Below are 14,979 nucleotides of genomic sequence, written 5' to 3' on the forward strand. Positions count from 1 at the left end.
GACATCTTGGATACTCCTCTCTACTTAACACACATTCATATCCGGCATTTTCACACCCGCTACGCCCGTGTACAGGCATACATGGATGTCTTCCCTCCTACTCTCCGGGGTCTCACTCCCTAGTCTTTACACAAGAGCCCACGAAGCACGCCGGCGTTCCTGGCTCTCCGCCCGCCCAGCGCCGCGCAGCCTTCTGGAAGCCGTAGGCCAGGGCGTTCCTCCGCCCCAGAACTACAACTCCCGGCAGACTTTGTTCCTCTCCACCTTCCTCTTAGCGCGTGGCCTGCCGGGAGGGGGCAGGTAGCGGGCGGGCGGGGTCCAATGGGTGCCGGCTCCCGAGGAGAGGGCGGAGGAGAGGAGGAAGGAGGCGGACTCTGGGCCCCGGCCCCATTCATTGCCGCGGCCGGCCGGGCAAGGGTCCCGTGTTTTCGGAGTCATGGAGGCGCTAATTCCTGTTATCAACAAGCTCCAGGATGTCTTCAACACGGTGGGCGCCGACATCATCCAGCTGCCTCAGATCGTCGTGGTGGGAACGCAGGTAAGAGACGAGGGCGGCGTCCACCCAGGCCAGAGTCCGGGGTGCGGGCTTGGTGGGGGGCTGCGGCAGCGCCCGCTCCCAGCTGGCCTTTGCGGCCTGTAGGGGGAGGGCGCTGCTGGGGGCGCCGGGGCTCCCCGGGCTCTGCGGCGCCTTCCCGCCTGGTGCTGCGTTGCTTCGGGCCTGGGAATCCGGGCCCGGTCGGGAGGCGAGGGGCGGAGCCGGCGCGGCGGGCCCCGCGGGTCCCGGGGGCGGGCGAGGGGAGGGACCGGCCGGCGGGCTCAACTGGAGTCCGCGGGGACCGGGCGCGGCTTGCCCGGCGGGCCGCTGCTTGCAAGGGCACCTGGGGGACGCGCGGGGCACGCGGGGCCACGCTGGGCTTGTGCTGGGCCAGCCAGCCCTTCCTCGGTTGGTTTTAGGGCGGCAAGGTTTTTTTTATTCCCCTCCTTGCCTTGCTCAGGGGCTGCGGAGTCAGTTTTGGAACCGCGGGGTCCGGGCTGAGAAGGCCGCGGCTGTGTGGCACCTGAATGTTTTCCTGCAGTGCAATCCCTTCAGGTTTCGGGAACGCCGAAGCAGTTAAAAACAAAAACAACCCAAAAGCAAAAAAAAAAAAAAAAAAAAAAACCCACCGGTACCTGGTTTGAGGAAGGAATAACCAGTTTTTCTGAGTAGGCTGTGGTTTTTGTCTTCCATCCAAATTGGGCATTAAGGTTCTCTGGTCTTTTCATTTTGGGTCTCATTAATAGTGTAATTTTTTATATGCAGAAATGTTGAAGAAACAAATTTCTAGAGTGACAGAGAAGTATAAGTTTCATTTTCTCTGCCTGCTGCTTTTCTTGGTTTAAGAAGAATCCAAGGACTTTTACCAGAGTTCAGAGAAACGCATTTTAGAGATTACTTGGTAAATTGATTTTAAGTGTTTTTATTTCTTAATGATCTTAGTTCTGTTTTACTCATTTTCTGTTGCTACATCTTGCTACAGTATTTTAGTGTAGAGTATAAATATTAGGAGAGAATACTATAGAATATATTCAAACACTGGAAACCTTGAAAACCATAGGCATCCTGCACTTTTTCTTTCTTTTAAATATAGTAATAGAAATTATTTCAGAAACACATTGGCTTGGTCTGCTGTAGGATTGGTATAGATTCTGGTCTCTCCTGCCTACATATATTGTAGTATTTGAAACTCAATATTTGTAATGATTGGACACTGAATCATCAATATAATATTGTGAACAGTATTTTTATTTAGCATGTTTTGTTCACTGCTGTGTTCCTGTTCCTAGCTCTGGAACAGTCTGGGGTATGTGGTGAGTGTTCTATAAATACTTTGAATGAATGAATATTGCTCACTGTAACTAGATAATATTTTAAAACACTGGGACTTCTAGCATCAAAACAGATCTGTTTTTGAAAATAGAATTAAAGGAGATGAAATAAATCTTCTTTGGTAGTAATTTGGAAGTCTTTCCTGTCTGTGGACCAGAAACTTTCCATATACTTGTAAGAGATTCTCCATGCTTTTTAAGCTTGAAGCAGTAAAAGAATCAGGGCTATTGTGTATCAGCATAAATAGTTTAAAATCAAGAAGGAATTTTCTTACACAAAATTGAGTTTTATTTCCGTGAATAAACCTGTTGGCAGAATTGGGAGGGTCAGAGTAGAAAAGTAAGGATCTCACTGTTAGGAAAGTCATTAATGTGTGCTAGCAAGAACCATCCTAGTAGTGACAGGTGTATGCCGTGTTTGTATTTTGATGTTTGAAATTAGAAGGGAAATTAGTTGTTGTTTTAAGTACACTCTGCATTGGGTTTGAGCTTAACCCTGAGATCAAGAGTCACATACACGCTCTACTGACTGAGCCAGCCAGGCGCCCCGGGGAAATTAGTTCTTAAAGACTTGATTTAATGAAGTTTATCTCCGTTTAGGTCTTTATTATACATATTGAAATTCAATTCTTTATTATTCAGGTACAGCAGAAATAAATAAGATTAAAAACAATGTCTTTTTTCCCCGTACTTTCCTCAGTATGTTGAAGAAAATCTTGTGCTTGACTTGAATACAAGTACACCACTACTTTGTCATCTATGCCATTTAATGTTTTGTACATTTATACAGCACATGCATTACATTCATATTTAATGGAGTAGTGTACAGTGAGTTCCAGACATAGTGTTCTGACAGGTAAACTTCTCAGTAGCAGTGATGATGTCTTCATAACACAGGTATAGTCTCTCTTACACATTACCTATACCTTAAGTGGCTGTAGGTCCCATTTTATTGAACTTTTTAGAACAGTGATTTGCAAACTTAGTGTGTATGTAAGAATCATTTTGAAAATAAGTTCCTGGGTTCCATCCCCAGAGATTTTGATTTTCTAAGTCTAGGTTGGGCCAGGCATCACAGGTGATTCTGATGCGGTTGGTTCATTGATCCTAACTGAAAAGAATTTTAGTGTGTCTTTGACTTTAAAGTGCACGAAACGGAAAAGACAGGAAAGCTGAGCTAAGGGCATACTACCATCCAGTAGCATGTTGATCGTGGTGGCATTCTGATTCTTGATTTCTTAAATTGCCCAAGTAATACTTACTTCAAGCCTAGTGAGTTGGAGGAGCTGAGAGGGAATCAGTTTATAGCTGTAGATCATTCACAGCTTTTATGGTTTAGCTAAGTAGTTTTCTTTTTTCTCTAGCTGAGAACATCTGTGTGGAAAGCACTGAAGAGGGGAGAGAAAAGGTTGATACTTTTAGAGCATGGTGTACTTTGCAGGTGGAGAAGGAGATAAGAGTTAACTTTTGTGACTCAACTTGGGAAATTTAATCAGTGTTTTTTAAGTTGAGAATTAGAAGGGGGAGCCCACCCAGGTATGTAATCCAAACCACCACCCAGTATAGGAATCCCAGTGCTGATGACATTAACTGAGATGCTGGCTCAGAGTTGCTAGGAAGGAACTTTTCACTTTACCTTTTCAGTGATTTCAGCACTCCACCTTTAGTAATTCAAAAAGGAACCTTGGGTTTTAAATGACCAGTTTGCAAACCAACCTTTCTTTTTAATTTAACATTTAAAAAATTAAAATATTCCTATAACATAAAATTCACCCGTGTAAAGTTCAGTGGTTTTTAGTATACTCACCAGGTTATGCCACCATCACCACTAATTCTCGAATTTTTTTTTTTAAAGAACCTTTTTATTATGCAGGAAAGAAACTCTGTACCCGTTAGCAGTCATTCCTGATTTCATCCTCCCCCGGTCCCATCCGCTGGCAACCACTAATCTATTTTCTGTCTGTGGATTTGCCTATTCTGGACATTTCAGTATAAACGGAATCCTACAATATGTGGCCCTTTGTGTTTGGCTTCTATTGTTCAGCATGTTTTTTAGGTTCATCCATGTATTTTTTATGGCTAAGTAATATTCCGTTGTGTAGGTATGCCACAGTTTGCTTATCCATTCATTAGTCGATGAATATTGGGTTGTTTCCAGTTTTTGGCTATGATGAATAATGCTATGAACATTGTTTACAAGTTGTTGTGAGGACATGTTTTCAGTTCTCTTGGGTATATACTTAGTAGAATTGCAGGGTCATTTGGTAACTCCTTTAACTTTGAGGAACTGCCACATTGTTTTTTTATTGTGGCTATCCCATTTTACATTCCCTCCATCAGTGTATGAGGGTTTCAGTTTCTGCACATGGTCACCAACTCTTGTTACTGTCTTTTTTAAAAAAGTGCTAAATTGGGGTGACTCAGTTAAGTGTCTGCCAAGGTCCTGGTTTGGAGCCCCGTGCCGGGCTCCCCGTTCAGTGGAGAGGCTGCTCCCCCCACCCATGTCTCTCTGTCTCACATAAATGAAATCTTTTTAAAAAGTGCTAAATTAGTCTGGAATTCTTTATTTTAAAAAAGGACCCCCTCCCACATTGCTATCTACATGTGAGTTCCTGAAATCTTGCCCTCTCCTGCTGGATATATCTTCGTTTGTTTTGGGTTCGTAGAGGTGATGATTTCATTAAGTTTAGTAATTTCATGCCAAATATTGATCATAGTTTTCATTCCTATATTGATTTCTTGTGAATATTCTTAGGTAAACTTACATTTTTCTTTTTTTCCTAGTTTCTTTATATATAGCTCATGTGCTGCTCCTTTTTTAAATTTAAAAATGAGGTGAAATTTATATAACATAAAACTTGCCATCCAGAGTGTACAGTTCATTGGCATTCAGTACATCCATGGTGTTGTGCAATCGCCACCTCTTTCTAGGTCCAAAACATTTTTATCACCCAAAAAGAAAACTCCATACCCATTAAGCAATCACTTCCTATTTTTCATTGTCTCTCCAGTCCCTGGCAACCACCAGTCTTCTTTCTGTCTCTGTGGATTTACCTATTCTGGATAGTTCATAGAAATGGAATTGTAAAATATGTGGTATTTATGTCTGGCTTCTTTCACTACATAGAAAAAGTTAAAAAATTAAGAAAAATACATTTTTATCTGTTATATTAATATCAAAGAATTAAGAGGCCTGTCTTATACAATGAAAAATAAAAACTTAGTTAAAAACTGAATCAGTTCTGGGTAATGTGACATGAATGAATATTTACCACTTCCATTTTCCAATTGATGGTAGTTATCAGAGAGAAGAAGCTAAAAATATGACAAAGCCTTTTCAGTGAAAGTCTCAGTCTCAATCCAGAGCACTATAAATTTCAATACAGTACAATTTGGGAGAAACTAAAAGATGACACTAAGACCAGGCACACAAATCTCTAACGCTTAAATATATAGATAGTAAATCAATTTGGGGAAAATGTGGAGATGAAAAAAGCAGAAGGCATTGCGGTACCAAGTGAGCCCTATTTTCAGAGCAAGCTGCCTGTGACTTGCCATACTGAAATTTCTGTAGCCACTCACCTTCCTGGAAAGAGTGTGGATATTGGGTGTTTAAATCCCTGGGGAAAACAAGCACTGTTCTAACCAGTTGTTGAGGAAGCCAACATTATTCGTAATAGGTAAAAATGAGAACCTATAAACATGTTTTGTTTGGTCTGTATGTGAATCTGTTGCAATTGAGATATACTTGACATAATACAGCATTACATTATTTTCATGAGTACAACATAATGATTTGATGTACAGATGTAGTGAAATGATCACCATAATAAGTCTAGTTAATATTCATCACACATAGTTGAATTTTTTTCCTTACGAAAATTTAAAATTTGGGGGAGCCTAGGTGGCTCAGTCGTTAAGCGTCTGCCTTTGGCTCAGGGCGTGATCCCAGGGTCCTGGGCTCGAGCCCCACATCAGGCTCCTCCGCTGGGAGCCTGCTTCTTCCTCTCCCACTCCCCCTGCTTGTGTTCCCTCTCTCGCTGGCTGTCTCTTTCTCTCTCTCTGTCAAATAAATAAATAAAATCTTAAAAAAAGAAAAGAAAAGAAAAAATTTACTGTCTTAACAACTTTCAAATAGAAAGTACAGTGATATTATCTATAGTCACCATACTATTTGTTACATTCCCGGGACTTACCTTATTGGGAGTTTGTACCTTTGACTACCTTCATCCATTTCACTACCCCCTGCTTCTGATAGGCATTTGCTTTTTTTTAGATTCCACATGTAAATAAGATCATGTGGTATTTGTCTTTCTCTGACTTAGTGTAATGCTGTCAAGATCCATCTGTGTTGTTGCAAATAGCAGGCTTTCTTTCCCTTTTTATGGCCGAATAGTATTCCATTGTGCATGCATGTGTGTATCAGTAGTCTTTTAAGATCTTTTGTATTGCTGTGATAATAGTTGTAACATCTCTTCTATTTCTGATTTTGAGTCCTCATTTTTTTTGGCAAGCCTAGCTAAAGATTTGTGTATTTTTTATTTTTTTCAAAACAACGGCTCTTTGTTTCATTGATTTTTTTTTTTCTGTTCTCTTTTTAGTTTCTATTTCACTTATATATGCTTTAATCTTTGATATATTTAATTCCTTTACTACTAATTTGGGCTAAATTTAGTCTTCCTTTTCTAGTTCCTTGAGGTGTAGATTTAGGTTGTTTATTTGAGATCTTTTTTGTTTGTTAATATAGGCATTTATCATTATGAGATCCTCTGTTAGAACTGCTTGTGCTGCATCCTGTAAGTTTTGGTATGTTTTATTTTCATTTGTTTAAAGCAGTTTTTAAATTTTTTTTCATCCATTTGTTCAATAGCATGTGGAGATTAGTCTCCCCATATTTACAGATTTTTCGGTCTTGTAATTGATTCCTGGTTTCATACTATTGTGGTTGGAAAAGATGCTTGATATCATTTCAGTATTCTTAAACTTACTAAGATTTGTTTTGTTTTCTTGCCTTTTTTTTTTTTTAAAGATTTTATTTATTTATTTGACAGAGACAGCAAGAGAGGGAACACAAGCAAGGGGAGTGTGAGAGGGAGAAGCAGGCTTCCCACCAAGCAGGGAGCCCAATACAGGGCTCGATCCCAGGACCCTGGGATCATGACCTGCTGAGCCAAAGGCAGACGCTTAACAGCTGAGCCACCCAGGCACCCCTAAAATTTGTTTTGTGGCCTGATATATGATCTATGCTGGAGAGTGTTCTGTGTGTGCTTGAGAATAATGTGTATTCTGTTAGTTTTGGATGGAATGTTCTATGTATATCTCTTAAGTCCATCTGGTCTAATGTGTTTTTTTCCTTAAATTTTAAATCCAGTTCACTTAACATACAGTGTTATATTAATTTCAGATGTACAATATATTGATTACACAATTCTGTACATTATTCAGTGCTCATGATAAGTGTACTCTTAAACCCCTTCACTTATTTCACACCCCCCCCCCCCCCGCCAATCTGGTAACCATCAGTTCTCTATAGTTAAGAGTCTACATAAGAGTAAAATCATACGGTATTTGTCTTTTTCTGACTTATTTCACTTAGCATTATACTTTTTAGATCGATCCATGTTATTATGAATGGCATGATTTCATTTTTTATGGCTGAGTAATATTCCACAGTGTGTGTGTATGTATGTATCTATCCATCTCTCTGTCCATCTATCCTATCTATACACACCACACCTTCTTTATCCATTTATCTATCAATGGAAACTTAGGCTGCTTCCATAATTTGGCTGTTGTAACTAATCCTGCAAAAACTGAAAGGGTGCATATGTCTTTTCAAATAGCATTTTTTAATTTTTTGGGTAAATACCCAGTAGTGGAATTATTGGGTCATATGGTAATTCTATTTTCAGTTTTTTTGAGGACCCACCATACTGTTTTCCAAAGTGGCTGCGCTGGTTCGCATTCCCACCAATAGTGCATGAGGGTTCCTTTTTCTCCACATTCTTGTCAACACTAGTTTCTTATGTTTTTGATTTTAGCTATTCTGGCAGGTGTGAGGTGGTATCTCATTGTGGTTTTGATCTGCATTTCCCTAATGAGTAGTGATGTTGAGCATCTTTTCATGTGTCTGTTGGTCATCCCTATGTCTTTTTTGGAGAAATGTCTGTTCATGTCTTTTGCCCATTTTTAATTGGATTATTTGTGTTTTTGGTGTTGTTGTGTAAGTTCTTTTATGTTTTGGATAATAACCCTTTATTGGGTAGGTGATTTGCAACTGTCTTCTCCCATTCAGTAGACCAGCTTTTAGTTTTGTCAATTGTTTCATTTGCTGTCCAGATCTTTTTATTTTGATATAGTCCCAGTAGTTCATTTTTGTTTCCCTTGCCTTAGGAGACATGTCTAGAAAAATATTGCTCTGACACATGTCAAAGAAATTACTGCCTGTGCTCTCTTCCAGGATTTGTGTGGCTTCAGGTCTCACATTTAGGTCTTTAATCCATTTTGAGTTTATTTTTGTGTATGGTGTAAGAAAGTGGTCCACTTTCATACTTTTGCATGTAAGCTGTCCAGTTTTCCTAGCACTATTTGTTAAAGAGACTTTTTCCCATTTGCATATTCTTGCCTGCTTTGCCATAGATTAATTGACCATTGTGTATTTATTTCTAGGCTCTCTTCTGTTCTGTTGATCTATGTGTCTGTTTTTGTGCCAGTACTATACTGTTTGGATTAATCTAGTTTTGTAGTTTATCTTGAAATCTGGGATTGTGATAATCTCCAGTTTTGTTTTTCTTTTTTCAGATTACTTTGGCTATTTGGGGTCTTTTGTGGTTCCATACAACTTTTAGGATTATTTATTCTAGTTGTGTGAAAAGTATTTTGATAGGGATTGCATTAAATCTGTAGATTGCTTTGGGTAATATGGACATTTTAAAAATTTTGTTCTCCCAATCCATGACCATGGAATATCTTTCTATTTTGTTTGTGTCATCTTTATTTTCTTTCATCAGTATTTTATGGTTTTTAGAATATAGGTCTCTCACCTCCTTGGTTACGTTTATTCTTTGGTATTTTATTACTTTTGGTACAATTGTAATGGGACTGTTTTCTTCTTTTCTTTCTGCTGTTTCATTATTAGCGTATAGAAATACAACAGATACCTGTCTGTTGACTTTGTATTCTGCAACTTTCCTGAATTCATTTATCAGGCCTAGTAGTTTTTTGGTGGAGTCTTTAGGGTTTTCTATGTATAGTATCATGTAGTCTGCCAATAATGAAAGTTTTACTTTTTCCTTGTCAATTTGAATGCTTTTTATTTCTTTTCTTGTCTGATTACTGTGGCTAGGACTTTGAGTACTGTGTTGAATAAAAGTGGGGAGAGTGGACATCCTTATCTTGTTTCTGATCTTAGAAAAGCTCACAGTTTTTCCCCATTCAGGATGATGTTAGCTTTGGATTTTTCACATATGGGCTTTATTATGTTGAGGTGTGTCTCCTCTAAACCTACTTTGTTGAATGGATTTTTTTTTTTTAAGGTTTTATTTATTTTAGAGAGTGTGAGCTAGGGGAGCAGCAGAGTGAGAAGCTGAGGGAGAGAGAGAATCTCAAGCACACTCCCCACTGAGCGTGGAGCCCGGTGTGGTGGTCGATCTCACGACCCTGAAATCATGACCTGAGCTGAAATCAAGAGTTGGTCGATTAACCAATTGAGCCACCCAGGCGCCCTGGTGAATGGATTTTTTTACTTTGTCACATGTTCTTTCTGCATCTATTGAAATGATCATATGGTTCTTATCCTGTATTTTGTTGATGTGATGTAGCACATTGAATGATTTGTGGATATTGAACCACCCTTGCATCCCAGGAATAAATCCCAGTTGATTGTAGTGGATGATTTTTTTTCCTCAGGATTTTATTTATTTATTTATCAGAGAGAGAGAGCACAAGTAGGGGGAGTAACAGGTAGAGGGAGAAGCAGGCTCCTCATTGACAAGGAGCCTGATATGGGACTCGATCCCAGGATCCTGGGGTCATGACCTGAGCCGAAGGCAGATGCTTAACTGACTGAGCCACCCAGGCGTCCTGTGAATGATTTTTTTTAAATGTATTGTTGGCTTCAATTTGCTAATATTTTATTGGGGATTTTTGCATCTATGTTCATCAAAGATATTGGCCTGTAGTTTTCTTTTTTTGTAGTGTCTTTATCTGGTTTTGATATCAGGGTAATGCTGGCCTCATAGGATGAATTCAGAAGTTTTCCTTCCTTTTCTATTTTTTGGAATAGTTTGAGAAGACTAGGTACATGTTTGGGAGAATTTGCCTGTGAAGCCATCTGGTCTTGGGGAGTTTTTGTTTTTGTTTTTGCTTTTTTTTTTTTTTACCAATTCAATTTTGTTATGAGTAATTGGTCTATTCAGATTTTCTATTTCTTCCTGACTTAGTTTTGGAAGATTGTTTTCTAGGAATTTATCCATTTCTTCTAGATTGTCAATTTGCTGGCATATGAATTTTTTTTTTTTTGGTAGTATTCTCTCAATCCTTGTATTTCTGTGGTGTTGGTTGTTCTCTTTCATTTCTGATTTTGTATCCTCTACCTTGATGATTCTGGCTAAAAGCTTATCAGTTTTGTTTTATTTTCACAGAACCAGCTCTTGGTTTCAATTTTTTTTTTTTTTTGTACTGCTTTATCATTCTCTATTTCGTTTGTGTTCTCATCTTTATTATTTCTTTTCTTCTGTTCACTCTGGGCTTTGTTCTTGTTCTAGTTACTTTAGGTGTAAGATTATTTGCGATTTTTCTTATTTCTTGATGAGGCATGTATCACTGTAAATTTTCCTTTAAGAATTGTTTTTTGCTGCATTTAAAGATTTGGATCGTTATGTTCATATTCTCATTTGTCTCCATGTATGTTTTGATTTCCTATTTGATTTCTTCATTGACCAGTTGGGTGCTTTTTACTATGTTGTTTAGCATCTATGTATTTGTGATTTTTCCCAGTTTTTTCCTTGTAATTCATTTTTAGTTTCATACTGTTGTAGTCAGAAAAGATGCATGATATGATTTCAGTCTTAACTTTATTGAGACTTGTTTTTGTAGCCTAACATGTGATCTGCCCTGGTGAATGTTCCAACAAAAGGATGTGTATTCTGTTTTTGGATGGAATGTGCTGTATATATTTAAGTCTGTCTAGTCTAATGTGTCATTCAAAGACACTGTTCCTTGGGGTGCCTGGGTGGTTCAGTTGGTTAAGTGTCCAACTCTTGATCTTGGCTCAGGTCTTGATCTCAGCCAGCTCAGGTCTTGATCTTGGCTGGCTCAGGTCTTGATCTCAGAGTTGTGAATTCAAGCCCCAAACATAGACACTGTTCCTTTATTGAATTTCTGCCTGGATGATCTGCCCATTGATGTAAGTGGGGTGTTAAAGTCCTCTGCTACTGTTGTGTTACTATTAATTTTTCCTTTTGTGTTTTAATATTTGCTTTATGTATTTAGGTGCTCCAATTTTGGGTGTGTAGATACTTAAAATTGTTATATGCTCCTGTGGGATTGACCTGTTTATCCTTATGTAATGTCCTTCTTTGTCTCTTGTTACAGTCTTTGTTTTAAAGTCCATTTGTGTCTGATAAAAGTATTGCTACTCCAGCATTTTTTTCATTTGTTTTGGCATGGTATGTCATTTTCCATACTTTCACTTTTAGTTTGAATGTATCTTTAGGTCTGATGTGAGTTTCCTGCAGGCATTTTATAAATGCGTCTTTTTTTTTTTTTTTTTTTAATCCAGTTCACCACACTATGTCTTTTGATTGGTGGAGCATTTAGTCTGTTTACATTTAAAATAACTATTGATAGGTGTGTACTTTTTGCCATTTTGTTAATAGTTTTCGGTTGTTTTTGTAGTTCTTCTCTGTTCCTTTTCTCTTGCTCTCTTTCCTTGTTATTGATGACTTTCTGTAGTGTTATGCTTGATTTTCTTTATTTTTTTGTGTGTCTATTGTAGGTTTTGGGTTTGTAGTTACCATGAGATTCATATGTAGGGTCCCAAGTATACAGCTTTCTATATTAAGTTGGTGGGCATTTACATTTGAACACATTCAAAAAAACTTTTTTACTCCCTCCTCCATGTTTTAATTATATGTTGTTAGATTTTGCATCATTTTTTCATAGATTTCTTATTTCTAATTATAGCTTTCTCCCCCTTACTTACAGAAGTCGTTTTATCATTTTTTGTAAGGCTGGTTTAGTGGTAATGAACTTCTTTAATTTTTGTTTGAGAAACTCCTTATCTCTCCTTCAATTCTGAGTGATAAGCTTGCTGGGTATAATATTTTTGGTTGTAGATTTTTTTTTCCTTTTAGCCCTTTGAATATATCATGCAAAGTTTCTCCTGAAAAATCTGCTTATAGTCTTATGAGGTTTTCCTTCTATGTTCTTTTTTTTCTTCTCTCCTACTGCTTTTTAAATTCCTTCTTTAACTTTTGCCATTTAAATTACGTTGTCTTGGTGTGGGCCTCCAGGGTTCATCTTGTTTGTAACTTTTTGTGCTTCCCGAACTTGGATGTCTGTTTCCTTCCCTTGGTCAGGGAAGTTTTCAGCTATTATTTCTTCATATCATTTTCTGCCCCCTTTTTCCCTCTCTTCTTCTGGGACCCCTATAATGTGAATGGTAATTCACTTGATGTTGTCTGAGAGATCCTTTAGCCTAGTTGTCATTTTAAAAAATTCTTTTTTTCTTTTTGCTCTTCAGCTTGGATGCTTTCCATTACCCTGTTTTCCAGATTGCTTATCTAGTCTTTTCTATCCTCTGATGCTCTGTTGATTCTCTCTAGTGTATTTTCTATTTTAGTTAATGTTTTCTTCAAGTTTGATTACAGCTTTTTAGTATTTGCTACCTCTTTATTGAAGGTGTCACTGAGTTCTCCCACTCTTCTCTACAGTCTTGTGAACATTTTTATGATCATTACTTTAAACTGTGTCAGGTACATTGCTTATCTCTGTTTCAGTTAGTTTTTTTTTTTTTTTTTTTAGGTTTTGTTCTATTTTGTTTGGAGCATATTCTTTGGTCTTCCATTTTGCTTGACTTTGTTTGTTTCTATAAATTGGGTTGGACAGCTACTTTTCCTAAACTTGAAGGTATGGTCTTGTGTGTAATCATCCCCTGTGTAGACTGTGTGTGTTTGGTGACTTTGGCTGGCTGGGCCTGAGTCTGGAGTGGGGCCCTGGGGCACTCTGTGTTGTGGCTGCCCTGGTGGAATGGCCAGTGAGGAAGTGGGCATGTGCCTGGGTGGTCCAGGGGCTTTCCATTCAGAGGGTACACTGGCAGCACAGTTGAAGTGAGTGCAAGCTTGGGGGTCCTAGGTCCCTCCCTACAGAGGGCACCCTGGTAGGGCAGCTAAAGCTGAAATGGATAGGAGCTGGTCCTTGGGTTCTCCACACAGAGGGTGCCCTGGCAGGATTGCCGAAGCTGAAGTGGGTGCAGGCTGGTATGTCTGGGGTTACTCAGTTCAGGGGGTGCCCTGGTAGGGTGACTAGAGCCAAGACTTGTGTGGACCAGGGTGACCTGGAGCACCCTGTGAAGGGGATGCCCTGTTAGGGTGACTGCAGACAAGATGTGGTGCAGGCCAGGGGATCTGGAGTGCTCTACTTAGGGGATTCCTTGGTGGGGTGGGTGGAACTGAGGCAGCATGGGGCAGGGGTTCCTGGGGTGCTCCATGCAGGGGGTCCCTTGGCAGAGTGGCTGGATCCAGGCAGGTGTGATCCAGGTAGTCCTGGAGTGCTCTGTGCTGGGGTATGTCGTTGCAAGCTGTCTTGAGTCAAAGTGGTATGGGCCTGTGGTGTTCTGGGGTACTTTGTTCCTGTGTCACCTTGACATGACAGCTGGAGCTGTAATGAGTGCTGACCAAGGATGTCTTGATGTGTGCCGCACTGGTGGTGCCTTGATGGGATGGCTATGGCTGATGTAGGCTAGGGACCCAGTACTCTCTGAGGTGGTAGGTTGGCTTTGGCACCTGGAACCCTGCTCACCATCTGCACTATCGAGGTGGAAGGTGAATGTAAACTACCTGGAGAGAGTCCCAGCAGCTCTCCCACTATTTGGTGGAGTTGTATGGCTGGATCTTTTTTATACTAATTGCTTTTTTAAACCACAATTGTTTTTTTTTTTTTTTTTTCCTGAGCCCCAGGGCAGATGAATCTGCCCATAGTCCCTTTGTACTATCCCTCCCTATTGCAGCTCACAGCGTTGGGCGTAGAGGTTCTCTTCCTTATGGTGTCTGGTTTCTCTTTCTTTCCATTTTCTCTGTGGCCTCTCTGTGTTCTGTGGTATAGAAGCTATTCAGGCAGCCCTCAGTTCTTTGGAGGAAGTGCTGTATAATTAGGTGTAGATTTGGTGTGTCTGGAGGAGGTGAGTTCAACATCTTAAGTTGCCATGTTGGACAGGACTCTTGTTTATTGTCACGTTTTAAATTTATGGTATTTAATTGTAGTTTTTATTATATCTCCCTGATTATTAACAAGTTTGAGCATCTTAACTTTTGTCCTTTTGTCGTTCTGTTTTTGTAAGTTTCTGTTCCTATCTCATTATTTTCTATTTGATTATTCATCTTTTTCTAACTAATTTGTAGAAGTTATTTTTGCATTTTGCTTACTAGTTCTTTGTCAGTTATAGGGATCACAAATATTTTCCTCTTAACTTTTTGTATGAGTAAAAGAAATTTCAATTTTACTGTAGTTGAATTATCAAATTTTTTCCTCTAGTTTGTACATTTATGTATTAGGGAGTCAGGAAGGTATACTTTAATATTCTCTAATACTTTTTAAAATTTGTAATTCATTTGAAACTTTCTTCTTCTTTATTTTGTTTTTTCACAGCTTTATTGAGATGTTTTTATATACCATAAAGTTCACCTACTTGAAATGTATAACCAGTAGTTTTTAACAAGTCTGTAGAGTTGTGCAACCATCACCGTAATCTAGTTTTAGGTATTTCATCATCCTAAAAGGAAACCTTGTATCCGTTAGCAGTCCCTCCCCACTTCCCTCTATCCTCAGTGCTTGGCAGCCACTTAATCTACTTTCTTGCCTCTTCTGGACATTTCATATAAACAGGATCAAATA

The 14,979-nt window shown here is 39.2% G+C and overlaps 1 protein-coding gene across 6 annotated transcripts in view; it reads left to right on the plus strand.

Moving 5' to 3' along the window:
- The first annotated feature begins 280 nt into the window (after positions 1-280).
- DNM1L (dynamin 1 like) overlaps positions 281-14,979 on the plus strand; it is a 46,580-nt gene continuing 31,881 nt past the window's right edge. For 3 of the 6 annotated variants that reach the window (XM_026502127.4, XM_026502128.4, XM_026502124.4), the window contains exon 1: positions 294-538. In XM_026502127.4, coding sequence (XP_026357912.1) covers positions 437-538 — 102 coding nt within the window. In that variant the 5' untranslated portion in view covers positions 294-436. Of the gene's footprint in view, positions 539-14,979 lie in introns of all 6 variants that reach the window. The other 3 variants (XM_026502126.4, XM_026502122.4, XM_026502121.4) reach the window with 3 other exon arrangements.

This window comes from Ursus arctos, unplaced genomic scaffold (genome assembly GCF_023065955.2).
Source record: "Ursus arctos isolate Adak ecotype North America unplaced genomic scaffold, UrsArc2.0 scaffold_26, whole genome shotgun sequence".
Classification (NCBI taxonomy): domain Eukaryota; kingdom Metazoa; phylum Chordata; class Mammalia; order Carnivora; family Ursidae; genus Ursus; species Ursus arctos.